The sequence below is a fragment of the Peromyscus eremicus genome, chromosome 2 (assembly GCF_949786415.1).
Source record: "Peromyscus eremicus chromosome 2, PerEre_H2_v1, whole genome shotgun sequence".
Classification (NCBI taxonomy): domain Eukaryota; kingdom Metazoa; phylum Chordata; class Mammalia; order Rodentia; family Cricetidae; genus Peromyscus; species Peromyscus eremicus.
Genome location: NC_081417.1, coordinates 157,446,318 through 157,472,509, shown reverse-complemented (window position 1 = coordinate 157,472,509; position 26,192 = coordinate 157,446,318). Strand labels below are relative to the sequence as shown.

The 26,192-nt window shown below is 41.3% G+C and overlaps 1 protein-coding gene across 5 annotated transcripts in view; it reads left to right on the top strand.

Annotated features, from left to right (window-relative positions):
• Kif1b (kinesin family member 1B) overlaps window positions 1-26,192 on the top strand; it is a 138,420-nt gene that overhangs the window by 79,402 nt on the left and 32,826 nt on the right. For 3 of the 5 annotated variants that reach the window (XM_059255389.1, XM_059255390.1, XM_059255391.1), the window contains 10 exons: window positions 6,441-6,534; window positions 7,906-8,054; window positions 9,607-9,785; window positions 10,891-11,028; window positions 12,574-12,822; window positions 18,782-18,900; window positions 20,597-20,682; window positions 21,032-21,161; window positions 21,323-21,485; window positions 24,816-24,906. In XM_059255389.1, coding sequence (XP_059111372.1) covers window positions 6,441-6,534; window positions 7,906-8,054; window positions 9,607-9,785; window positions 10,891-11,028; window positions 12,574-12,822; window positions 18,782-18,900; window positions 20,597-20,682; window positions 21,032-21,161; window positions 21,323-21,485; window positions 24,816-24,906 — 1,398 coding nt within the window. The remainder of the gene's footprint in view (window positions 1-6,440; window positions 6,535-7,905; window positions 8,055-9,606; window positions 9,786-10,890; window positions 11,029-12,573; window positions 12,823-18,781; window positions 18,901-20,596; window positions 20,683-21,031; window positions 21,162-21,322; window positions 21,486-24,815; window positions 24,907-26,192) is intronic. The other 2 variants (XM_059255392.1, XM_059255393.1) reach the window with 1 other exon arrangement.

Sequence of the window (26,192 nt, the reverse complement as noted above, 5' to 3'; positions counted from 1 at the left end):
AGGAAGGACACTGGAGGTAACAAGCTGGACCAGACTATGGTGTGAGAAACTACTAACCCAGTGTCAACATGGAGATTCCTTTATTAGGTCCACCTTGTTAGAAAGCTCAATGTGGTCACAGTATAGAGCAATGATTCTCAACCTGTGGGGTCAAATGGCCTTTTCACAGGGGTTGCAGATGAGATATCCTGAATTTCAGATGTTTACATTATGATTCACAACAGTAACATAATACAGTTATGAAATAGCAACAGAGTAATTTTATGGTTGGAGGTAGGGGTCACCACAATGTGAGGAACTGGATTAAAGGGTCACATTAGGAAGGCTGAGAAAGACTGATATATAAGGTGGATTGTAGGCAGGCAAATTCAGAACCATGTGGGCCAGTTGGGAAGTTGCTACTTGATTCTGGTGAGGAGGAGTGCTTCTCTGGCAGTGCCAAGAGGGAGATGAAGAGTGAGAGAAGACGGGAGCTATTTTGATGGTAGAAACAATGTCGTAGGCTGGACATGGGGGCTCACTCCTGTCATCTTAACACTGAGGAAACTGACACAGGGAGATCTCCTGGACCTGTCTCTCAAAAAAAAAGGGGTGGGGGGTGGGGGGAGTTGTAGAAGGCTGGCAAGAATGGTTCTATGGTTAAGAGCACTTGTTGCTCTTGCAGAGGACCCAGGTTCAAATCCCAACATCCACATGGTGGCTCACAACCATCCATAACCCCAATTCCAGTTCCAGGAATCCAACAGACAGGCAAAACATTCATATACATAAAGTAAATAAATCTAAAAAAGTTTTTTAACTGTTGCGTTAAAGAAATTGTTGGGCCCCTAGGGAGCACACGTATGTCTGAGATTGTCTTCTCCTGATGAGGGGCACATTTAAATGTTGACAAGGTGTGAGGTGTCACCTGGGATATGGATATCTGCTTTCTCTGATTCCTTGCTGATTATATCTTGTCATTTGAAGCCAAGTTTCTGATAGTTAAAAACGGCCTATCCATAAACTCAGGGTAGTGACTTTGATTTTGTCTAAATTGTCATCTTAGAGATACCAAACTGTCACCATCGCTTCTCACCTAGTAGCCTGACTTGTGTCATCCATTGCCCATACAGTAACCAGTCATCTTCTTGATCCAAGTCCCTTCCTCTCAGTGACCTCATGGGCTTCCCATTGTACTTCCAAACCTGAGTTTGAGTGTTGTTGACACGGTTTTACATATTGTAGCTGTTTGCCCACCTCTGAATTCATGTCTTGACAGTATCACAGTGCAGATAGCTCTGGCCTTTTATTCCTCCTCAGTTACACGTCCTCATGACAGAAACTTGTTTCCTATCATGCTTATCTCTTCCAAATCTCTGCTTCTGTGGCATTCTTCCTACCCCAGCCCACCCTAGTCAGGCATGGTGGCACACACTTAATCCTAGCACTCAGGAGGCAGAGGTGGACTGATCTCAATAAGTTCAAGGCCAACCTGGGCTACATACTGAGTCCCAGGACAGCCAGAGTTCCATAGTGAGACCCTGTCTCAAAAGAGATAAATGATTTTTTGAGAATTACAACCTGTGGTTATCCTGTCTCCACACTTCCGTGCAAATGTAATGGTTCTTCCGTGCAAATGTAAGCTAATAGAATATGGGCCTTATCTGTTGTGTTCATTTCCCAGCCATCTGTATACACAGGACTCAGAGCAGTTGTTCTCGAGTGCAGAGTCACAGTATCCTAGAGGTCTTGTGAGAACATAGTTTGATGGGCCCACCTCCAGAATTAATGATTGACTAGGGCTGGCATTGAGACTTGATCATTTGCATCCAGAGTACCTAGGTGATGTCTGATCCCTTAAGCAAGCACCTTTGAAATCCAAAACTGTTTAGGTAGAGCTGGGATTGGAAATCTTTTTCCTGTAAACAGCCAGAGAGTAACACTTTAAAATTGGTGTTGGGGATGCAACCAGATGGGGCTTTGTATGTGCTAGGCAAGTGTTCTACCACTGAAGTATACTCCCAGTCTTTACTAGTACTTTAAACTTTGTTGACTATGTGGTTAGGTGTCTTGATCTAGCCATTAGGCCATAATGTGCTGGTCCTTGATCTAAAAGATGGTAATTTTTGAGTCCTTTTGTTCTAAACATGACTGTTTCTGTCTGGAAGAGAGAGATGTGCCAGATGCTTGGATGGTAAATGACAGTAGGGTGCCTGTACTTGTGAAACTCAGAATTGTGAAGAAGCAGCCACTGGACAGATAGCCACACTGGTATTTCAGTACTGTGTGACAGGTCAAGAGAGAAAAATGTAGGATACTGTAAAAGGTCATAAGAGGTGCTTCTAGGAGTGAAAGCAGCCTCTCCTATCTCATGGCTGATGTCAGTTTTGTTTCTCTTTCCCTACCACCTACTGAAAAGTAGTCCTCTCATTCCTTTTCTTCTCCCTGGTAGTCCTTCATCTATCTTCTACCTTGTTTATATTCTTCAGAATACTCCTCTCTACCAAAGTTAGAGTGTGTACCATGTTTACTGGTTACCACCTCTTCACCCCTCGCATATGGGACCTTTTTCTTACTAACCTCTATATCTGTAGCATCAGGTACTTAGTAGGAACACAGAATATATTTATCTAGAGGTTGGAGAGATGGCTTAGAGATTAAGAGAGCTTGCTATTATTATAGAGGACTGGAGTTGGATTTCTAGCACCCATGTCAGACAGCTCGCAATCGCCTGTAACTCTAGCTAGTGCCACCATCTGGCCTCTGAGGGCACATGCACATACATGCTCATGCACACGTGTGCAAGTACACACACACACACACACACACACCTTGTGATTCACTAATATCCTTGGGAGCTCATAAACAGCCAGGTTTGGGAAAGGGCTCAATTTAAAAAATGGTTCTGCTATTTGAACTACCAAATTCTGATCAAAATTTAGTTGGAGGTTAGTTTTTTCCCTCCATCCTGAGTATGATGAGAGATCTTTTATTCCCACTGAAGCCTGGCGAGAGCTTCTAGAGAAAGCTATCCTCATACCTTAGCTGGCAGAATCTAGACTTTGTCCTGATTGGTAGTTTGACCAACTTATAGACTTATTCTTTAAGAATTCCCCAAGATGGGGGCTGGAGAGGTGGCTCAGTGGTAAAGAGCACTGGCTGCTGGCTGCTTTTCAAGAGGTCCTGCGTTTATTCCCAGCAACCACATGGTGGCTCACAACCATCTATATGAGATCTGATGCCCTCTTCTGGCCTGCAGGCATACATGCAGGCAGAACACTGTATACATAATAAATAAATCTTTTTTTTTTTTTTTTTTTTTTTTTTTCCAAGACAGGGTTTCTCTGTGTAGTTTTGGTGCCTGTCCTGGATCTCACTCTGTAGACCAGGCTGGGAAATGCTGATGGTTTTTCTACCTGGTGATTTTTAGATGAAACAGCAGGCATTTCTCTTTTTGCTGGAAGAATCCCATAATATAAGCAGGTTGTAAGGGGAAAATACTTAATGGCTACCCAGTACACATTTCAAGACTACAGAGAAGCTGAAAAGTGATACAATGAACTTTATTTTTTTTTTAAGATTTATTCATTTTTTTATTTATGTGTATGCGATGTGCCTTCATTAGTTTATGTGCACCTTAGTGCCTGCCAAGGCCAGAAGGCATTGAATCTCTTGAAGCTGGAGTTACAAGGTGGTTTTGAGCCACCTGATGTGAGTGCTGGGAATTGAACCCAGGTGCTCTGAAAGAGAGCAAGTGCTCTTAACCCCTGAACCCTCTCACTAGCCCCTGATTATTCATCTTTCTGATTAGTTTGAAGGTTGGAGACATCATGATAGTTGGCTCCTAAATGGTTCTGTGTTTATATCTCCTAAAATCAAGGCTTTCCTATTAATAGGATTATCCTTCAAGAAATTTAATGCGGGGCTGGAGAGATGGCTCAGAGGTTAAGAGCACTGTTTGTTCTTCCAAAGGTCCTGAGTTCAATTCCCAGCAACCACATGGTGGCTCACAACCACCTGTAATGAGATTTGGCGCCCTCTTCTGGCATGCAGGGATACGTGCAGACAGAACACTGTATACATAATAAATAAATAAATCTTTAAAAAAAAAAAAGAAATTTAATGCCAGCTCTACATCATGTAATATATATCCACTTTAAAAAAAATCTCTTTTTAGCCAGGTGTGGTGGTACACGTCTTTAACCCCAGCACTCGGGAGGCAGAAGCAGGCGGATCTCTCTGAGTTTGTGGCCAGCCTGGTCTACAAATCAAGTTCTGGGACAGCCAGTGCTGTTATATAAGAGAAACCCAGACTCAAAAAACAAACAAAAAAATAAACAAGTAATCTCTTCTTATTTATCTTAAAAATACAAACTTTAGAAGAATATGTGTTATAGACAGGTGGTGGTAGCGCACACCTTTAATCCCAGCACTTGGGAGGCAGAGGCAGGCAGATCTCTGTGAGTTCGAGGCCAGCCTGGTCTATAAAACAAATTCCAGGACAGCCAAAGCTACACAGAGAAACCCTGTCTTGAAAAACCAAAAAAAGAAAAAGAAAAGAAAAAAGAAAGAAAGAAAGACATGTGTTTTAATCAGAGATTCAGTCAACATTTATACATTGAATTGGTTATGACATGTTAAAAATCTTTTTCTTATGGGCTGGTAAGATGGCTCAGCAGGTAGAGGCAGCTAATGCCAAATGCCAAGCCTGCTGACTGAGTTCCATCTGAGGAACCCACATGGTAAAAGGAGAGGACCGACTCCTAAAAACTGTCATTTCACCACCTCACTGCAGCACATGTATGTGTCCACACTTACACACACTATAAGAAATAAGTAAATAGGGGTAGAGAGATGGCTCAGTGGTTAAGAGCACTGGTTGTTCTTCCAGAGGTCCTGAGTTCAGTTCCCAGCAACTACATGGTGGCTCACAACCATCTGTAATGAGATTTGGTGCCCTCTTCTGGCCTTCAGGCATTCATGCAGACAGAATACTGTATACATAATAAATCCTTTCAAGAAAGAGAGAGAGAGAGAGAGAGAGAGAGAGAGAGAGAGAGAGAAAGGAGGAGGAGAGAGAGAAAGAGAGAGAAGCAAATGAATTAATAAAATTTTAAAATTTAAAAAAATAGAGAAAGCAATAGAGAAGGTACCTTTAGCTTCTACATATATGTGCACACCTGAACGCACATACAAAAACATGGATGTGCATACATACTCGCCAAGGAGTGCCATTTGATTAGTATAATTCCATTCAAGAGGCCTTTTGAATGTTTTCCTGTTGCTACTTCTCCAGCTGTTTAGTAAGATCATATACTAAGATTTTTTTTTGTTTTGGTTTGGTTTTGGGTTTTTTTTTTTTTTTTTTTTTTTTTTTTTTTTTTTTTTTTTGGTTTTTCGAGACAGAGTTTCTCTGTGTAGCTTTGGCGCCTTTCCTGGAACTCACTCTGTAGCCCAGGCTGGCCTTGAACTCACAGAGATCCGCCTACCTCTGCCTCCCGAGTGCTGGGATTAAAGGCATGTGCCACCACCACCTGGCTATATCTATCGATAGATATATATCTATCTATCTATCTTAATATATATCTATCGATAGATATATATTAATCTATCGATAGATATATATTAAGATTTTTAAAGATGAGGAAATTATTATTTAGGAAAGACTTAGCTTTCTGAAGTTATAAGACTAATACGACCAGTTGTTAGAACCAAAACTCAGCCTCCTGTTTAATCATTAATAATAATAAATCTTAGTTTAAAAAAAGAACAGGATTGTTTTTCCCCATCATTCAATAAACATTGGCCCCTTTGAGATAATACTACTTGTACTGAAAATACATGGGGCAGGGCTGTAGAAATGCCTCAGCAGTTAAGAGCATGTACTGCTCTTGAAGAGGATGTGAGCTCAGTTCCCAGCACCCACACCAGGTGACTGCTCACAGCTTCCTGTAACTCTGGCTCCTTGGGATCCAACACCCTATTCTGACTCTTTCAGGCTCCTGCACTCACACATGCACAATCCCACTCATAGACACATAATTTAAACAATTATAGTAAATCCTTAAATGAGAAAAGAGAATACATGTAATAGGTGGAGAAATAGGAGATAAATCTGATTTGTATTGTACTCATTTTAATTCATATGCTAGTATATATTTAAAATAAAATTTCTCTTGAATAACAACTGTTTCAGTTCAGTAGTACTGTGGGCTTTTAATTTTCAGCCACAAGGAGCTTCAAAATCTATAGTCTTAATTATCTTCCCATTTGAATAGTTAGAAGATTGGGACCTCAGGAGGTACTGGTGACTTTAATCTTCTTTCTGTGGAACTCTTGGTGTTTAAGATACTGTCTCCACCCCCTTCGTGTGTTTGTCCTTTACTGTTGGTTCCTTCCATTTTTTTCTTTCCTTCTTATTTCCTCCCTCCTCTACATTTATCTCCTTTCTTTTCATTCAGGACTACGAGAGTAAATTGCAGGCCTTGCAGAAGCAGGTTGAGACTCGTTCTCTGGCTGCAGAAACAACTGAAGAGGAAGAGGAAGAGGAGGAAGGTGAGAGCTAGGGCCTGAAACTGCCTTTTGTCTTTTTTGACCAGTATTATCAAGTCAGTCCTTTAGCCTGCCCTAAAGCTGGGTTCCTCGGGTTTGCCTTCTATGTGTTGACCTTGTACTGAGCCTGTTACAAGATGCCCAGTGCTGCCACACTAGGCTGCGTTCTGTAGGGTGGCGGAGGACTGACAGTGTTCATACAACTTCTAAGGTTTCTAGGACTATCGGCATATAATCTTTTGGGAACTTCACATAGACCAACTCTCAACACTGCATGTTTGAACTTCCTGGGTCAGTCTCATGTAAATATAGAGCTTAATCATTGCTTACATAGTTTGTTCAATTTTCTAGTTCCCATCAGAGATTCCTTGCTGAGGATCTTGGAACGTATTTGGTGTACTCAAAGCCATTGCTGGTAGATTGGTTTCATTATGACAAAATCTTGCCAGGTAGCCATGTGACATTGACTGGCCTGACACTGTTATAGACTGGCCTTGAACTAAAATCCTGCCACTGTGTCCCAAATTTGCTGAGATTATAGGAATGAACCACTAAGGCTGGCTTATTCCTGTCAGATGGCTGATTGTATTGTCTAGTCATGCTTCCCTATCCAGAACTTCTTAGCTCATTTGGGGCCTTTTGTTGTTAGTTATTTTCTAGTTATGAAAGTGTACAGTATAGTAAAGAAAGACCAGGGACTTAAAAAATTGTACCTACACATTAGAATTATATTTAAAAAAAAAAAAAAAGGGAAAGGAAAAGGGGGCTGACAAGATGGCTCATCAGGTAAGGTTGCTTTTTGCTAAGCCTGGTATGCTAGGTTTGATCTCTGGAACCTACATTGTTAAAGCAGAAAGCTGACTCTTAAAAGTTGTTTTTGTTTGTTTGGTTTTCAAAACAGGGTTTCTCTGTGTAGCCCTGGCTTCCCTCAAACTCAGAGATCTACCTGCTGCTGCCTTCTGATTGCTGAGATAAAGGTGTGAGCTGCCACTGCCTGACGACTCTTACAAGTTGTATTTGAGCCTCTATATGCAGCAATGGCACAAGCTCCCTCCTCCAATAAATAAATAACTACAGTGGAAAGTTTACAATAAATAAATATAACAAAGTTTGTTTTTTGAATAAGAGAGATGTGTGTGATCCCAACACTTGGAAGGTTGAGCAGGAGGATGAGGAGTTCAAGGCTAGTCTTGAGTACATAGCAGATTTGAAGCCAGCCTGGTCTGCATGAGACCCTGTCTCAAACAAACCAAGTGACCCAGAGCCGTATTCTTTTGATGGTTGGTTTTTCCGAAGTATATATACCGTATAGGAGGGATGAAGGTTGTCATGGCTATGAAGTCACTGTCATATGTGCTTCCTCTGCTCTTTCAGTTCCTTGGACACAGCATGAGTTTGAGTTGGCCCAGTGGGCCTTCCGGAAATGGAAGTCTCACCAGTTTACCTCATTAAGGGACTTACTCTGGGGCAATGCAGTATACCTGAAGGAGGCCAATGCCATCAGTGTGGAGCTGAAGAAGAAGGTATGGAAGGTGATCTGGAGGCAGAGTGGGTCAACTTCAATTAAATTAATAGCCTTAAATTAACCTTTCACTTGGGAGGACTCAGCTATTCTGTGCCATGAAACAGCTTCATTCCATATATGTGCCAGCACAGCATGGGTAGTAATGAAAAATTTACAGTAGTTCTTTTCTGGCTCATTTTACAAATCTGAGGCTTTTAAATAAGAACTGGATAAACCCATTAATAGATAAATGCTTCTGTTGGATTTCTGGGGGAAAAAAATCTTGGTTTTCTTTTTTTTATTATTTGTGCATTCATGTTTTGCCTGTATGTATGCCTGTGTAAGGGTGTCAGGTCCCCTGGAATGTAGTTAGAGACAGTTATGAGCCACCATGTGGGTGTTGGGAATTGAACCCAGGTCTTCTGGAAGAGCAGTCAGTGCTCTTAACCTCTGAGCCATCTCTCTAGCCCCTTGGTTTTCTTTCAGTTCTCTAACTTTAGCTTGTAACTCTGAGACCTCTATGCCCCTTTGTCACCAATTTGCTCCTCTCCTGAGAGGCCTGAGAGGCACTGATTGGCAGACAAGTGTATGTGCTCTGCGCTGAGACAGCCAGAGTTTAATCCAGCAGCAGTTGACCTAATAATTGCGTAGCTCTATTGCCTCATCTACAAACGGGTTGCAGCAGAAGCTGCCACTGGGGAGATGGGGGATGAGAGAATGGGTGCATACAGAAGTCTGCTAACAGTGCCTAGACACGCTGAATGACCCAAACTGCTGTTGATGACTGAACACAAGGCCTTGTGTTTCGTGAGAAGCACTCTACCTGAGCTAAAACTCCAACACCCAAATACTGTCATTAAATTTTCACATGGAGTCTTTGATTCTTCTGTGCATGTCACTACTCAACAGCTGGGGACCGTATTGTATAGTATAAGAAATGCAGACTACCTAACTGGAAAATTCATTGTCTTCTCCTAGGGGAGTGTTATATATCTATGAACTGGGGTAGGTGTCATCTTCACTCATGATCTCAGAAACACTTTGTAATTATTTATTAACCATTCTCTTCAGTGAGTGGACTACAGTCAGGAACTATATATTTCTTATTGCCGTACCTGTTGCTTAACTAGTGTTTGTTGGTAAAAATACAAAGTAGTATAGCAAGAAGTAAATGATATGATACAGTCATAATACTTACTCTGTAGTAAATGCTTTTAAGAGTAATAGTTATCCTCTGCATTTAAAAAGCTGCATGTGCATCCTCTCTCATTAGCAAATGACTGTGTCCTCCTTTGTCTCTTGGTTATGTTCCACAGGAGTCTTCACTGTCCCACTGAAACATATTTACTGAGGTTTTAGTTCGTGGGGGGAAAAAATCACCACTCCAGGACAACACAGTTGTTCCCTGAGTTTAAAATGTAGGGCCAGGTTTTCAGCTAGCCACAGCTGTTTATTAAACGTGTGCTTTCTATTGGACTCTTTCCTTTAGTGATGCTCTAGAGCCTTGTCTCTGAATCGTACCTGCTGAATAGTGATGTGCACACTTGTCCATCTTTATTCTCTCGCTCCAGGTACAGTTTCAGTTTGTCCTGCTGACTGACACGCTCTACTCCCCTTTGCCTCCTGAATTACTTCCCACGGAGATGGAAAAAACTCATGAGGACAGACCTTTCCCTCGTACAGTGGTGGCAGTGGAAGTCCAGGATCTGAAGAATGGAGCAACACATTATTGGTCTTTGGACAAACTCAAGTAGGAAAATATTCCTAAAAGACTATTTTTTAAAAGAAAATAGCCAGGTGTGGTACTGCACGCCTTTAATCCCAGCACTCAGGAGGCAGAGACAGGTGGATCTCTGAGTTTAAGGCCAGCCTGATGTACAGAGCAAGTTTCAGGAAAGCCAGGGCTGCACAGAGAAACTCTGTCTTGAGGGGAAAAAAAAAAAAAGTGAATTGCTTAAGTGTGTTCCCTTATACTCACCTCTTTCTGAAGATGATGTCAGTTTCTCTTTTGTCGTTTCTAAGTACTGTGATCAGTCACCAATATTATCATTCATCCATTTTTTTTCCTCAAATCAATGAAACTCATTTCTCAGACAACTTTGACATTTGTTGATTTTCAGATTTACTTTCATAAGCCCTCTTAAATTTTAAATGAGCCAATTCTGAATTTATTTCTTAGATCCTCTTACTTTAGTCCTGAGCCTCATGGTAATTTTTAATAAACAAGGGAGTGACCGTCTCATTTCCTTTACATCTAGTGTGACAAAATAATTCCTACTATCTAGTTAAATTTGTGATGTCAAACACCATTGAACTACATTTCTTCCATGACTGTAAGTTTAGTCAAATTAGATCTCTCTCTCTCTCTCTCTCTCTCTCTCTCTCTCTCTCTCTCTCTCTCTCTCTCACACACACACACACACACACACATACACACTTCCGAAAAGACCTGACTATATAGGCCATTTTTTTTTTACTTTGGTGGCTTCTCTTTCTCCTCACACGAGTGTTTTGGTTTCTGGTCTTTTGGCAGTGCTTGTTTTTAATAGCATTCAATGTTAGAAATGGCTTCCTAATGCCGGGCGGTGGTGGCGCACGCCTTTAATCCCAGCGCTCTGGAGGCAGAGCCAGGCGGATCTCTGTGAGTTCGAGGCCAGCCTGGGCTACCACGTGAGTTCCAGGAAAGGCGCAAAGCTACACAGAGAAACCCTGTCTCGAAAAACCAAAAAAAAAAAAAAAAAAAAAAAAAAAAGAAATGGCTTCCTAAAAATGTCTTGCATGCAAGAAGTTTCCAAAGCAAAGTTTTAATGCAATCTCATGATCTTAACTCAATGTGCCCCATATTTGCTAAATAGGCAGAGACTGGATTTAATGCGGGAGATGTATGACAGGGCAGGTGAAATGGCCTCCAGTGCCCAAGACGAAAGCGAAACAACCATGACTGGCAGTGATCCATTCTACGATCGGTTCCACTGGTTCAAACTTGTGGGAAGGTATGTAATGACTTCGTTGTCTTTCGAAACTAATAACAAGTACTTTAATTTTTTTTTTAATGTTGGTAGAGAATATGGGGTAGGGAGAAGGATTACATAATCCTTCTCAGGCGGGGGTTGTAGCTCAACCTAGGATGTCCCAGGTTCAATTCCCAGCACTAGAAGAAAAAAACAACAAATAAAAAAACCACCGCCTCTCTAATCTTATTCACTCAGAACCATTGTATTATTTAATATGTCTACTTAAGTTTCACATAGTATGCATATTGCTTTGTCGGACTTTTAGCCAAAGTATTTGACAGTCATCTTGGACTCTCAACTTACAAAACGTTTTATAGTTGATCAAGGTAGACTGAGAAGAAAAAGATAACTTATATGAATCCTGTACAGTTTAAATAGAAATCACAGTGTATATTATCAGACTGTGATTACTCCATAATCTGATTGGTCCTTTTTCTTTTCTTTTTTTTAAGAAGTTTGTCTTGCTTTAGTCATTGTCCAGGGCAAGTTAATTGCACACCATGGTAGGACTCTTCAGTTTCTTTAATGAGTACATCACTCTCAACATTTTATGAAAATAAAAGTGCCTTGGTGAGTTTGGAGCTTAGTTCTCAAGAGGTTTAGAAATGTAAAAGGAGGGAAATGTAAAATTTTTAAAAAGATTTTATTTTTATGTGTGTGGGTATTTTGCCTGAATGTATGCCTATGTACCATATGCATACCTGATGCCCATCCAGGACAAAAGAGGGCATTGGATCCCCTGGAACTGGACTTACAGATGGTTGTGAGCTACCGTGTGAGTGCTGGGAACCAAATCCTGGTCCTCTGCATGAGCAGCTGGTGCTCTTAAGCACTGAGCCAGCTCTCCAGCCCCAGTGAAGCCTGAGCTTACTAGTGTCCGAGTTTGAGTTACTCTTTAATGCCCTGTGATGGTATGTAAAGGAACTGACTGAACAGAGTTCCTGAAGTATAGTATTTTATTGAAGTCAACCTTTTCCACTCCACTCCTGACAATAGACTAGGCTTTGCAGAGGTGGATTGGCCAAACGTGTCTCACTCCAGCATGTGCTGCTTTGGTATACACAGTTCCATCCATCTGGTTTTCTGCTCTGAGCTGAAAATAGAATTCACTTAAAGCCTCATTATTTCTCTCTCTCTCTCTCTCTCTCTCTCTCTCTCTCTCTCTCTCTCTCTCTCTCTCTCTCTCTCTCTAATGAGTGGCTCTTAGAGGACAGGATGCTGATCTTTTGTGTAAACTGGAGAACATCAACATTTTGCAGTCTATTATTTACCTGAGTGGTCTATTCATGGATGCTCTTTGCTTTTCTTATTCTGAGGCTCTGTCCTGATAGATCTTTTCAACCTGCCCTGTTCCCTTTACCTGAGCCATGCAGTTTATGCTCGGTTTTCCCTTTTGCTCTTCTATTTGCTTTTACCATGTTGATTCTGTCAGTGGATTCTGTCCTGTTGGCACCTGAGTGTCCTGTTTAACCAACTATTCCTCTCTCCTTGCCTGTGTTAATTGGCGTCTTACCTGGTGTCTAGCTCCCCCATTTTCCACGGCTGTGTGAATGAGCGCCTTGCCGACCGCACACCCTCCCCCACTTTTTCCACGGCCGATTCCGACATCACTGAACTGGCTGACGAACAGCAGGATGACATGGAGGATTTTGATGATGAGGCATTCGTGGATGACACCGGCTCTGACGCAGGGACGGAAGAGGGATCAGATCTCTTCAGTGATGGGCATGACCCATTTTACGACCGATCCCCTTGGTTCATTTTAGTAGGAAGGTTGGTGAGGTTATTGTGAGAAAGGCAAAAAGGGACCAGCTCTTGTTCTAAATGCCTCTTTGTGCAATTTTGGGTAATCTTGCTTTAGCCACTTATTTCATGAACAGTCCTTCTGAGTCTTCCAGTGCTTAGAGGTCTGCGAAGACCAGTGTGGCTAGAAACTAAGCACAGGCATTGTCTGTGGGGCACAGTCTACTTAGTACACTATACAGCATCTTCTGAAGATTACCTGGAGGACTGCTTGACCTAAATTGCCCAGTAATTAGTTAAGACTCTGATGTAATGGGTTCAACAAATGGTCCTGTGGTCTAGATGCTTCATCTCTGAAGAAATGTGGTTAGTGAAACATATGGGGATAAAATGAGCAGGAGCAGAGAAAGCCTGAGGTTGGCCTAAAGAATCCGTGGTGGCACCTCAGAAATAAGAGGACTGCAGCGGACTTAGTCCTGTAAAAGAGCCAGGAGTGCCTAGCTCTCCTTTGTCAACAATGGCTGTCTTGATGTATCTGGTTTCTGAACCTATCTACAGGTCTGGAGCTTCTGCCAGAAATAACTTGTAGGGTTTATAATCATGAATCTCAGAAAGTTACCTATTGTCACCATCATCGCTATTTTTTGTAGTACATGAAACTGTTTGACCTCGAGGTCCCAAGCTGAGTCATTGCCTCCGGCTCTTGGTGTGCATACCCCTCTGTCAGAGATGCATAGGTTACTGATGTTTCTGTTGTCCACATCTGTTCTTCATAATGAAGTAGTTTTAGGTTTGATAGTAGAATGCTCATTGCTTTAAGCTGGGTATGATAGTACACGCCTGCAATCCCAGCACTTGGGGGTGGGACAGGAAGATTAGAGTTCAGGGTTATACTTGGCTGCATAGAGAGTTTGAAGCTAGCTCGGGACACATGAGACCCTGTCTCAAAAAACAGAAACAAAGCCAGGGAGTAGTGGTGCACACCTTTAATCCCAGCACTCAGGAGGCAGAGGCTGGCCTGGTCTATAGAGCTAGTTCTAGAACAGCCAAAGCTACACAAAGAAACCCTGTCTGGAAAAAAAAACAAACCAACCAGAAACCAAAAGACTAAGGTGTAATGATGCATTAACCGACCACTGTTCAGTGGGTAAGCACTAGGTACTCATCTTCTGAGACAATAGAGACATAGGGTTAAGACTTAGTTGTCATATGATTTGGACCCCCTAGTGGGAACTCATAACTTATTGTAGAAGATAATGGTAAGAGCAGAAAGAAAAGCTTTTAGATAGAAATGAAACCTAAATTAATATGGCAGTCTGAATTTTACAATACAGATTCTCCATGAACAAATGTGATGAGATTATATAGTCATGAGTATTGTTTGCTTATGGTGTATTGCCAGTGTTAGGATTTTAGAGAAGCCAATTTATATTAAAATGAGAACAGTATGTACAAAGAGTGCTTTATTTATCTTCTGGATTTCTGTATCCCTCAGTACATTTCCGTTCTAGTCTAAGAAGTTTGGCAGTAGAATCAGATCTTGATCATTAACTTAGTCATTTGCCTACAACTCCTGTATCTACAGCATCACACTGTGCTCTACAGCATCACACTGTGAGGAGTAGGCAACTTCATCTTACGTGGCCTGGTGAAGAGAATTTTGACACAGTTGTCAGGAGGAACCTTGAGTCCTGGGGATCTCTGTCACGAACTTAGGACAAGCAACTAATGTCTTAGGAAAAAAGAGCCTTAAAAAATCCTTTCTTTCCAGGCGGTGGTGGTGGTGGCGCACATGCCCTTAATCCCAGGACTCGTGAGGCAGAGGCAGGTGAATCTCTGTGAGTTCAAGGCTAGCCTGGTCTACAGAGTGAGTTCCAGGACAGGCTCTAAAAGCTACACAGAGAAACTCTGTGTTGAAAAAAAAAAAAATCCTTTCTTTCCCTTCATCTTTTATATTCTGTTATCTATACTAGCAAAATGAATGTAGCCATTAAGACTTCTGCTTAGGAGCCAGGCATAGTGATACATGGCAGAGGTGGGCAGATCTTTGTGAGTTCAAGGCCAACCAGCTATACATAGTGAGTTCCAGGAGAGCCAGGGCTACATAGTGAGACCCTGTCTCCAAAAGAAAAAAGAAGAAGAAAAGAAGAAAAAAAAAAAAAAAAAGACTTCTGCTTAGGAGTGTTTGTATCTTAAGTTGGTTTTCTGAAAGAGTGAATCAGAATCCTCTCATTTTAATGTAGACACTCACTGGGTTAAGGAAGATATGTACTTTTTTTTCTAGTTTTATTCCTTTTGTTATGTATAAGAATAAATATAATGCAGTTAACTCTACACTGATTTTCATATAGAATATTTGTGGAGCTATAGGCTCAGGAGTTGATGTTTTCATTTGTTTGGATTTCTGGGGTCTAGAACTAACACTGCCTTACAAGAAGGGGGCTGAGGTATTGGTGATGAACTGGGCAGAACTCAGTGGTGATTTCCCTGGGTTCAAATCCTGTCACCAACCAAAAAAGATACTGGGAGAAGGTGAAATCATAGCAGTCATTAAAGTGAAGAGTAGCTCCAGTTTTCGCCCTCAGCCACATTTGTCCCAAAGAGCAGCATCACCCAGTTGAGCAGTGGTGACAGGACGTGTCAGAGTTCTAACTCCTTTCCTGTTTTTATAATGCACGGTGTTAGATTTCCCTATTGGCACATAATTATAAATATAACTCACTTGTAAAAATTTGCATGTTTCCTTTGAATTCCATTTATAGGTTTGTTTCTTGGCCATGGCTGCCTCTGGTGAATCTTTGTATCAAGAATAAAAGAGCTTGTCCCTTTAGCTATTCTCTTACGGCATGTTGGGATGTTATGAACCATCATCATAACTTGGGATGAAATGTAAAATATATAAGTTAGTCTTCTGGGCTAAAGGGGGCAAAAGATGGTTATTCTGTGACCTTTCTCAAGTACCTAAACTGACATGCTTTCTGTAAGTATCACCATAATTATGCTGATTTTCTTTATGTTGACAAATTAGTTTCTCTTACTGATGTAACTTCACATCATTTTCTGCTAATGTGTCTTTTACATCTTCTCCCCTCTCATCCCTGTTCTCCTTCAGTCTGCTAGGTCAAAGTATAAGGACATTCAATACAGAGGTAGTCATGAAATTCTAGTTTAAAAGCTTCCAAGGAGAACGTTTATACAGCATTGGGCTAACGGCTATGTTCTGATAACATGACAAAGAACTGTCTAGTGAATGCATCCATGTATCACAGAGCCAATACTTCTGCCTTGCCATAGACTGCTAAAAATGGAAGTGTACAATAATGCCTCCAGTGCTTCTGTGTTTAGAAAAGCCTTTGCCATGGGCAGAAGGGATTCTCACCTCTAATGTACAATCCAGCATTATTTTATGATGATATGCCTGTGAATATGTTTTTAAAAACTAGTAGTTCTTGCTTAGCAGTACAGTGTCTAACTTAACATGGCAAGTCCTGAAAAACATGCGCAAGGTCCTAAAGAACACATGCACTACAGTGGTTTTAATTTTTTGCTAATAAGTATACTTAACATAGTAAAATTAAGTAGTGACAGGAACCTCTAAGTTTTCTATGGAGTCAGTATCCATCCTAAGTTTACATTTGAAAAGTCAAACTAGTGAAAAGTTAGATGGCTTACTTTTCCGCCCCTGGTATGACCCATTTTTTCTGAAAAGTTTTCTACTTCTATGTAGTATGTACTCTACTTTATTGAGTGTATGTACTGTAAGCCACACCTCTGCAGATAGGTGAGCAAAACCAGATATGCTTCCTGACCCACAGTCTTAGAGTCTGGTGAGTGATGAAGGCACTAAGCAATAAGCACAGAAATGCAAATTACAGCCACAATGAAAGAATTGTGTGTGTGCCACTCGAGTCGTATAATGTTGGGAGGACCTGTTGTGAAAGTAGCACTTACAATAAGACCTAAGGATGTGAAATCAAAGCATGGGGTGGAGGATAAATGCAGAGAGGACTACAGGAAGAAACATGGGATGGCTCTTAATGGTCCAGGCATTGAAAGTGGGCTGGTCTGACTGGAATGCCATTGAGGCAGGAGTATAGTCTGTGTGTGTGCTGACTTTGGAAGTGAAATTAGCCATTTGGTTTCATATGCCAAATTCTTAGTCATGGTAGTGGTATTTGATCCTACTGGTAATCCTTTTTAGATTACATTTTCATTTATAAGTTTCTGTTCAACAAAAGTTTAATCCTCTGTGTTAATATTCCTTCCCTTACTTTGGAGCAGACTGAAAGGGAATTAGACATCATGATACAGTTTCCTGTTCATTTGCAGTTATTTTTGTTTGCATTTCATTTGTACTTCATTTATGTTCTTAAATGTTATTGATGTAATTTTTTTACCTATTTTCATAATCTCTTTTATTGTTTTGAGTTGAAATTCTGAGTATCCATTCCTTCATTCTTGTCTCTTTGTAATGTAAACAGGAAATGTAGCAAACAGTCCTGTGCATCAAGTTTAGTTATGTTTAGTGTCCTGGTGTAATATTTACTCTTTGTCTTTTGTTTTATGTACAAAGATCAGCATATACCAAGTGAGAAGACAAGAGTAACAGTAGGAACTAGATTCCACTTTCTTTTCAATCATTAGAACAAGTGCTTTAAAAAAAAATGAACAGAGGCAGGTGAGATGGTTCAGTGGGTAGAGGCACTTACCACCAAGCCTGACTGCCTGACTTTGATCCATGAAACCCACATGGTGGAAAGAGAGAAGAGACTCTTCACAGTTGTTGTCTATCCTCCACACTCCTTGGGAATGTCATCCCCTCACCTGCAACACACACACACACACACACACAGAGTCTAGTGAGAGCACATAAAATAAAAATTTTTAAAAATCACAAAATAATGGACCTTTTAAAAGCACAAACATGATAGAACATGTCTAGTTTGTTAGAAATATATCAAGTGTTGGCCAGGTCTGGTAGCTCAAGATTATTATCTCAGTTATTTGGAAGGCTAAGGCAGAAGGATAGAGATTTTTAATGCTTGCCTAGGCTGCAAAGTGAGTTCAAAGCCAGCCTGAGTAATTTAGTCTCAAAGAAGCGCGGGCTATAGTTGAGTGCTGAGGACTTATGTAGTAAGTATGAGACTCTGAGTTTCTCCCTCAGGACCACAAAAAAGAGAGAGAGAGAGAGAGAGAGAGAGAGAGAGAGAGAGAGAAGAAGAGAAGAGAAGAGAGAAGAGAAGAGAAGAGAAGAGAAGAGAAGAGAAGAGAAGAGAAGAGAAGAGAAGAGAAGAAGAGAAGAGAGAAGAGGGAAAATAGAAGAGGAGGAGGAGACTTGTAACTTCCCTTTTACTTAAGATTTTGGTTTGAGGAGCAGAGGCCAACTCCATAGGGGCTGGCTGTGTCCTCTCCCTTAGCATTTATCTTGATGCCCATTCTCCTGCAAGCTCATTATTCAGAAATGTCTGGCTACATAGCCTCTCTGCCTGCATGTCTACTTCTCTTGACTCTGAAATAGTCCTTTTAAATAAAGACTTATAATGCTGTGATGTAAAATTCACTTTAGAACTAGTAACTGTATTTCAGTCACATTTCCCTGCCTTTTTTTAATCTCTTGGTTTCTGTTTTGTGTATGGTGAGAAACCAAATCTCTTGGTACATCCTTACCCCTGAAGGTTAAGATCTTCAGTATGCTCCACTCCTCTGCAGAAATCACAGGACTTGAACATCTACTTCCAATTGTTACTCTTGTACCTATGGTATAATTTTTTAAAAGAGAACAATTTGGTGTAAGTTGGTCTTCACACTTGCTAATGTACTGATTTTGTGAAAAAGCAACTGGAGGCAATTTAAGAGGTCGTAATTCAGAGGCCATCTTAAAAGGCCCAGAAGCCAGCTTCAGTCTGGGGAAATATTCTCAGTTGGTGGAAAGCCCCAACCTTTCCTTCCTCAGATGTTCTGATGTTTGTCTCTGGGTTTCTGTCTACAGGGCATTTGTGTACTTGAGCAACCTGCTGTATCCTGTGCCCCTGATTCACAGGGTGGCCGTCGTCAGTGAGAAGGGGGAAGTGCGGGGATTCCTGCGTGTGGCTGTGCAGGCCATTGCAGGTGAGTGACCTCTTTGTAAATGAGAGCTGTGGATTCTTTCCTATAGAAAAAGCAGGACAGGGCTGGAGAGATGCCTCAGTGGCAGGACTGGCTGTTCATCCAGAGGAGCACCACATGACAACTCACATCTGTCTGTAATTCCATTTTCAGGGGATCTCACACCCTCACACAACTTACTTTCAGGCAAAACACCAATGCACATAAAATAATTTTATTAAAAAAAGAAAGAAATCATAGAAAAGGCACGCTAGTTCCATGTGGGTGACACTTTAGTCACATACATAAATGGTAGTATGTTTGTTCAAATGGGGAAGGTCTCCATTAGCTTCCTTTCTACTAGTTTTACCTAGATCCCCACCACCTCTAGTATCATAATTAAATTTCACTTTAATCTGGGATATTGCCTGTTTTGGGAAAAATGGTATGTAACATGAATAACTCTTAGACTGACTTTGTAAAAGTGATGGGCAGTTTAGACAAGGATGGTGGATTGTGTACTTTGAAGCCAGCCTGAGCTACATAGTAAGACGTTGTTTTGTTTTGTTTAAAAATAAAAAAAAAAAACAAACAACCCAGGCATGTTTGCACACACCTTTGATTCCAGCATTCATGAGGCAAACAGATTTCTGTGAGTTCAAGGCCAGCCTGGTCTACATACAACCAGGGATACATAGTAAGAGTCCTCTCTCCAAAAAAATAAAAATAAAAAGTCCTAAACTCTTTTTGTTTGAGATAGTGTTTTTTTCTGTATAGCTTAGGCTGCCCATAAACTCAAATCTTCCTACCTCAGCCTCCTAAGTGTTGGGATTATAAACATACAATACACCACAGTGCTTGGGTCAAGTGTTGAACATTTTACTTTTGTATTTTTAATTGTTTTTAGTTTAAGGTTTCACTGTGTGGTCTAGGTTATCCTGAACTCAAAATCCTCCTGCCTTGATCTGCTGAGTGCTGGCCTCACCACACCTAGTTGATGGTTTGAACCACTCTATCTTACCTGTGTCAGAGTAACAAAGGATTTTAGATTGTTCTTGCCTAGTTTTCTCTCAGAGTATTTCTAGTAAACCTTTTTTTTCCCCCCCAGCTGAGCATAGTGGTACATACCTGTAATCTCAGAATTTAGGAGGTGGAAGCAGGAAGATCAGGAGTTGAAAGTCAGCCTTAGCTACTGAGTGAGTTTGAGGCCAACCTGGACTCATGTCTGAGACCCTGTCACAAAACAGAAGGCATTTATTTCACTGCTAAATGTAATACGTGTAAGACTATGGCTATTTTCTGTATTTTCTATCTTAACTCCTAAGAGCTGGGCTCCGTACAATGACCTTTCAGCCTTTACCCCTTAGAAAACCGTCGCATAGTCACCACACCAAGTTTGTAGAAGTCTCTTCCACGAGTTAGTATAATGTTTCAATCTTTGTTGCCTATTATTGAATATAGTCTTGCCAAGATGTTTAGGAGCCAGAATTTCTAGGTGTGGTATTATAAACAAACTGAAGATTGAAACCAGTTCTTTTTAACTATTCTCATTTGAGCAGAGGAAGGTAGTTAATCTACAAAAATAACTGGAAGCAGCAGCTGTAAATTTTTTTCAGTGCCATTCATTTTTATACTAAGGTCCTTACTTTATAATGCACTAAGAGCTGTCCTCCCACACATGCACTTTCATTCAGTCTTTGCTGGCTTTCTTTCTATTTAGCGGATGAAGAAGCTCCTGATTATGGCTCTGGAATTCGACAGTCAGGAACAGCTAAAATATCTTTTGATAACGAGTACTTCAATCAGGTAAGAAGTGTTTGGGAAAGAAGGAACACCTTAAGAAAAGAAAAGGAAGTAATGGATTTATGAGGAAAATGTCCAATGCTGGCCCCCAATTCCTTTGCCTAGAATGTTAGCAATTCTAAGATGCTGGTTACCCCACAGTTACTCAGTAAAATATGGGACATGTGTAACAGTTACAGAGATGAAAATGCATTAACATACTACCTTTTCTCAGACAACTCTTAGTCCACTTACTTATTATTTTGTACAAATAATTATTTGTTGTACAAATAAAAAAATTGTTGTTATACAAATAAAAATAAATCAAGAAATGGAAGAATATGTCATTTACCTAGCCTTGCCTTCCTTTCAGAGTGACTTTTCTTCAGTTGCAATGACTCGTTCTGGTCTGTCTTTGGAGGAGCTGAGGATTGTGGAGGGACAGGGCCAGAGTTCTGAAGTTATCACTCCTCCAGAAGAAGTCAATCGAATGAATGACTTGGGTGCGTAGGCAGACACTGTTACTGAGGAGATTCTCAAGGGGAAAACATTGACTACCACAGTCAAGCAACCTAATTGCTTTGGAGAACTAGAAACAGGAAGAATGCCCAGTGCCCTCCTCTTCATATTACTTGAGCCATATGTGTGTCATTTAACTCTTTAGATCTGAAGTCGGGCACGTTGCTGGATGGGAAGATGGTGATGGAGGGATTTTCCGAAGAGATTGGCAACCACCTGAAACTGGGCAGCGCCTTCACTTTCCGAGTCACTGTGCTCCAGGCCAGTGGGATCCTTCCAGAGTATGCAGACATCTTTTGTCAGTTCAAGTAAGCCACCTGTATTCGTTACTGTTCTGTAGCTGTAGTAGAACACCCTGACAAAAAGCAGCTTAGAGAAGAAAAAGGTTTAACTTAGACTACAGTTTCAGAGGGATGGAGTTCATCATGGCAGAGAAAAAGGCATGGCAACATGAGCAAGAAGCTGGCCTGTCACATTTTCCTTCACACAGGGGTTGCAGAAAGAAAGAGCAGGACGTGGGGCGGGGCTGCAAACCCTCAACATCTGCCCACAATGATGTACTTCCTCAACAAGACTCTTCCTCAAGGCCCCATAACCTCCCAAACAGATAGCAACTGGGGACCAAGTATTAAAGGACTTGAACCTGTGGGGGCATTTCTCATTCAAAGAAGCCACACTGCCCCTTTGTTGTGCCCATCTAGCAAGATGTTACCTGCAGAGAATCCTTCTTGCTGTAGAGTGTTTTACATATGTGAATGATTAAGGCTGTGGAGAGAGAAAAGATGTAACAAGTCTCTGAAAGAACACTTTCTTCACTCAAGATGAGAATAAGAATCAAAACCCTATCCTGGAATGACTCAGGATTCCCCATGGAGTGTGCAGCATATACTGCTAGAGGACTCTGTGATGTCCCCTTACTCCAGGAACATAGTATCTGATCCCAGTGAACCTGTAGCTTTTAGTGCTTTTCACGACAAAATGTCTCCTTAAGAAACAAGAGTTAAACAAATTGTCTAGCCAACAGTTTCATATACTTAATACTTTAGAAAAAGGAAATTTACATAATGTAAAGAAAAACACCCATTATATGAAGTGAGAAAAGGTGTGTGGAGAAGATGTGTGTAGGGATGCCTTGGAGCACTAAAGAGCAAGGTTGTCAGTGTCACTGAGACGGTGGATCAGACCCACTAGTGCTCATGGGTGCCTTGGGCAGGTATAGTGTATGGCCAGGAGAAACAAAACTGGAGTGGGGGTGGTGGAACAGAAGAGGAGGAAAGGGACAGGCATAATGAAAAGAAGAAAACAGAGATACTCCCTAAGGGACTGGGGAAATGGCTCAGCAATTAAGAGCACTAGCTGCTCTTCCAAAGGACCTGGGTCCAATTCCCAGGCACTTAGGTAGGGGTACATGGTTGTAACTCTAGTTCCAGGGACTCTGATGCCCTCTCCAGGCCTCTGCGGGCACAAACGTACATGAATACGGAACACCAATGCACATACATACACATGAAATAAAACGAAAATTTTTAAATGTGTGTATTTTTCAAGACTTCAAAAGATATGCATAATCACAGGAAGCTGCAGTGTCAGCAGTATGGATCATTAGTAATTTGGAGCATTGGCAGAGGTACTGTCATCCTCAGACATGGTAGACTATTGTGAAAATCAAGAAGATCATACTACAGAGATTTTCCCCCGCTATTCAAAATCCCCCCCCACACACACACACACTTTGGGGACTGGAGAGATGGCTCAGTGGTGAAGAGTACTGTTGTTCTTACAGAAGACCCAGGTCCAGATGTGAACACCCACAAAGTGCTTAACAGCCATCTTTAACTCCAGTTTTAGGGAGTCTGACCACCTCTTCTGACCTCCACAGGCACCAGGCACACATGTGGTACATATGCATACATGCAAGCAAAACACACATACACTTAAATCTAAAAAAAAAATTCTTAGCTGGGCGGAGGTGGCGCATGCCTTTAATCCCTTAGGAGGCAGAGGCAGGCAGATTTCTGTGAGTTCGAGGCCAGCCTGGTCTACAGAATGAGTTCCAGGACAATCAGGGCTACACAGAGAAACGCTATCATGAAAAACAAAAAAGCAAAAATTTTTAAATATATTCTTTTCCCCATTTGACATTTTAGAGTATAATCTCTGTGTTGAGCCACCTGTTGGAGAAACAGGCACATAAATACATCGTTGTAAACAGTGAACTCTTGGCTTTGAGGAGCAGTAGGTCCTACTGCTATGGGAACACAAAACCATCAGGTGTGTGTCAGAGGAGACTTCCGGAACAGATGACTTTTGAGCATCTCTTGTCTGTCGGGAGACTACTAGGCCAGTCTCCCACACGCGGTTTTACTGGTTTTTTTTTGCAGAAGCTCAAATTTGCCAAGTTTTCTCTATGTAATATGATTTCATTTTCAGTAAAACAAATGAAAAACTTCTACAAAAGAACAAGACTTTACATTTGGTTGATTGGTTTGATTGGTTTTGGGGGGGTTGGGGTAGATTTGCTTGGTAGATCAGATTTGTTCTTTTGTTTTATTGGGTGTGAGGAAGTAGGTTTGTTCAGATTTTTAGGGATGGGTGGGTGCTAGGTTTTTTGTTTTGGGGGCTTTTTTTTATTTTGGGTTTTGTGAGGTAGGTTTGTTTGGGAGGATTGGGGGTAAGTTTATTCATTTGGGTTTGGGGAGGTTGGTTTGTTCATTTGTTTTTTGGGTTTTGGGGGGTAGTTTGTTCATTTGTTTTGGATTTTGGAGGTAGGTTTATTCATTTGGGTTTGGGGGGTAGTTTTTTTTATTGTTTTTATGGGTGTGAAGGGTAGGTTTGTTCATTTGGTTTTTTGGTTTGCAAAGGTAGGTTTTTGGTTTTGGGTTTGGGTTTCTTTGTTTTTCGAGACAGGGTTTCTCTGTGTAGTTTTAGAGCCTGTCCTGGATCTCGCCCTATAGACCAGAATGGCCTCAAACTCAAGAGATCCACCTGTCTCTGTCTCTCGAGTGCTGAGATTAAAGGTGTATGCCACCACTGCCTGGGTAGATTTTTTTGTTTGTTTTTTGGGATTGGGGGAGGGATAGGTTTGCTTGCTTTAAGACAAGGATTCTCTGTGTGTCCCTGGCTAGCCTGGAACTGCTTTGTAGACCTCTCTGGCCTTGAACTCTGCAGTTCTCCCAACTCTCCTTCCTGAGCGCTCAGATTACAGTCATGCACTACCACATCCTGCTACAAATTTGTTGAGTTGATTTCTTTACTCTCTGTAAGCCATGCTTGTATATATGTCCATTTGTCTAATCAGGGTCACTTAATTTTTCAGCCATTTTTGAATCCAAAATGCTGTCTATATGATATGGGAAATGCTGACATGGAAAGAAATAATCATCATTCAATGCAGTAAAAACAAAAGAAAGTGCTTTGTTAGTGTGCTTCTAACTATAGAGTCCAAAGTGGGCTCTTAAAACAGATTCTGCTAGTCATAGCAGCACACACCTCGTATCCTAGCACCTGGAGGCAGGAGCAGACAGATCGCTGGGAATTTGTGGACAGCTTGGGCTTCATAGTGAGACTCTGTCTCAAAACAAAACCAAACCAGATCTGATGAATTCTGATGCAGTATTCATCTGTCTCTTCTTATTAAGCTTTTTGCATCGTCATGATGAAGCATTCTCCACTGAACCCCTCAAAAACAATGGAAGAGGAAGTCCCCTGGGCTTTTATCATGTACAGAATGTGAGTAACCTGAATGTTTTGCCACACCCCTCAGGTTTATGTACCCTGACTTTATTGGCTAAGGAAGAATGATCATGTGAGGTGTGAGCTGTCTGTTGTGTTAGATGAGGGAACTTTGCAGAGAGAATGAACAGTAGAGATGGTGGCCAGGGCAGTGAGACAGTCTTCAGGGGAGGAGCAGCTAGTCTCTTACTGAATTACAGGGACCCAGTAAGTGTGTGCAGTCTAGTCTCCCAATGAAATCTTCCATCTGTTTGAATATGAGTTTTTTGTTTTGTTTTGTTTTGTTTTGTTTGTTTTTTTTTTAATTTTTATTTTGCAATACAATTCAGTTCTACATATCAGCCACAGATTCCCTTGTTCTCCCCCCTCCCCCCCTCACCTTCCCCCCAGCCCGCCCATATTTCTACCCTAGAAAAAATAAGCATGTTTAATATCAGTTTTGATAAGTTAACATAGTACCCTGTAAACTCTAGGATACTTACAGTGTTGCTTACAAGTAATGTTGAAGATATTATATACCTTCTGTAACTAAGTTAAGATTTAGAGTGTTTCCCTGGTAGCTGTGATTTATCTATTGATGTTCCATACAACTGTCTTCATACATGCAGCAAGAAAGTAGGCTTCCCAATTTGTGTATTTTATTCAAACTCCATTCAAAAGTCATCCTGAGGGGAGTGGTGAGATGGCTCAGTGGATATAAGCACTTACTGACCAGCTTGATGGCTGGAGTCCATCCCTAGGACCCACATGGTGGGGGGAGAGCACTGGCTCCCACAGTTGTCTTCTGACTCCTGCATGCATGCCATAGCACAAGCACCATGCACACACAGATAAGTTAATGAAGCATAAAAGCAGTCATCTTCATCATAACACTGATGTTCATTAAGAATTCAGTTTGTATCAGCCCGGTCCCGCTTTCTGTACCATTGAGCCCTCACTTCCACACCATGACTGTCACAACCCTGTCCTGTAGCTGAAGGAGCTGAGGCACCAAGCAGCTCCTGCCACTCACCAGCTTACATAGCTGGGAAGAGGTAGAGATGGAATTTAAACACAAAGAAGCCTGGCTGTAACATCCAGAATCTTCACTGCCTTCATGAAACTACCTTTCTTTTTCTTGTTAATCACGTCTGCTCTATAAAGTGAGAGAGGGCCTGGGTTGTGGTTGTAGCCCAGCTGGTAGAGTGCTTACTCACATATACAAGGTCCTGGATTGGAACTCTAGCACAAACAAAAAAAATTTAAATATATGAAGTGAGAGAGGAAAAGAAAAAGAGAAAAAA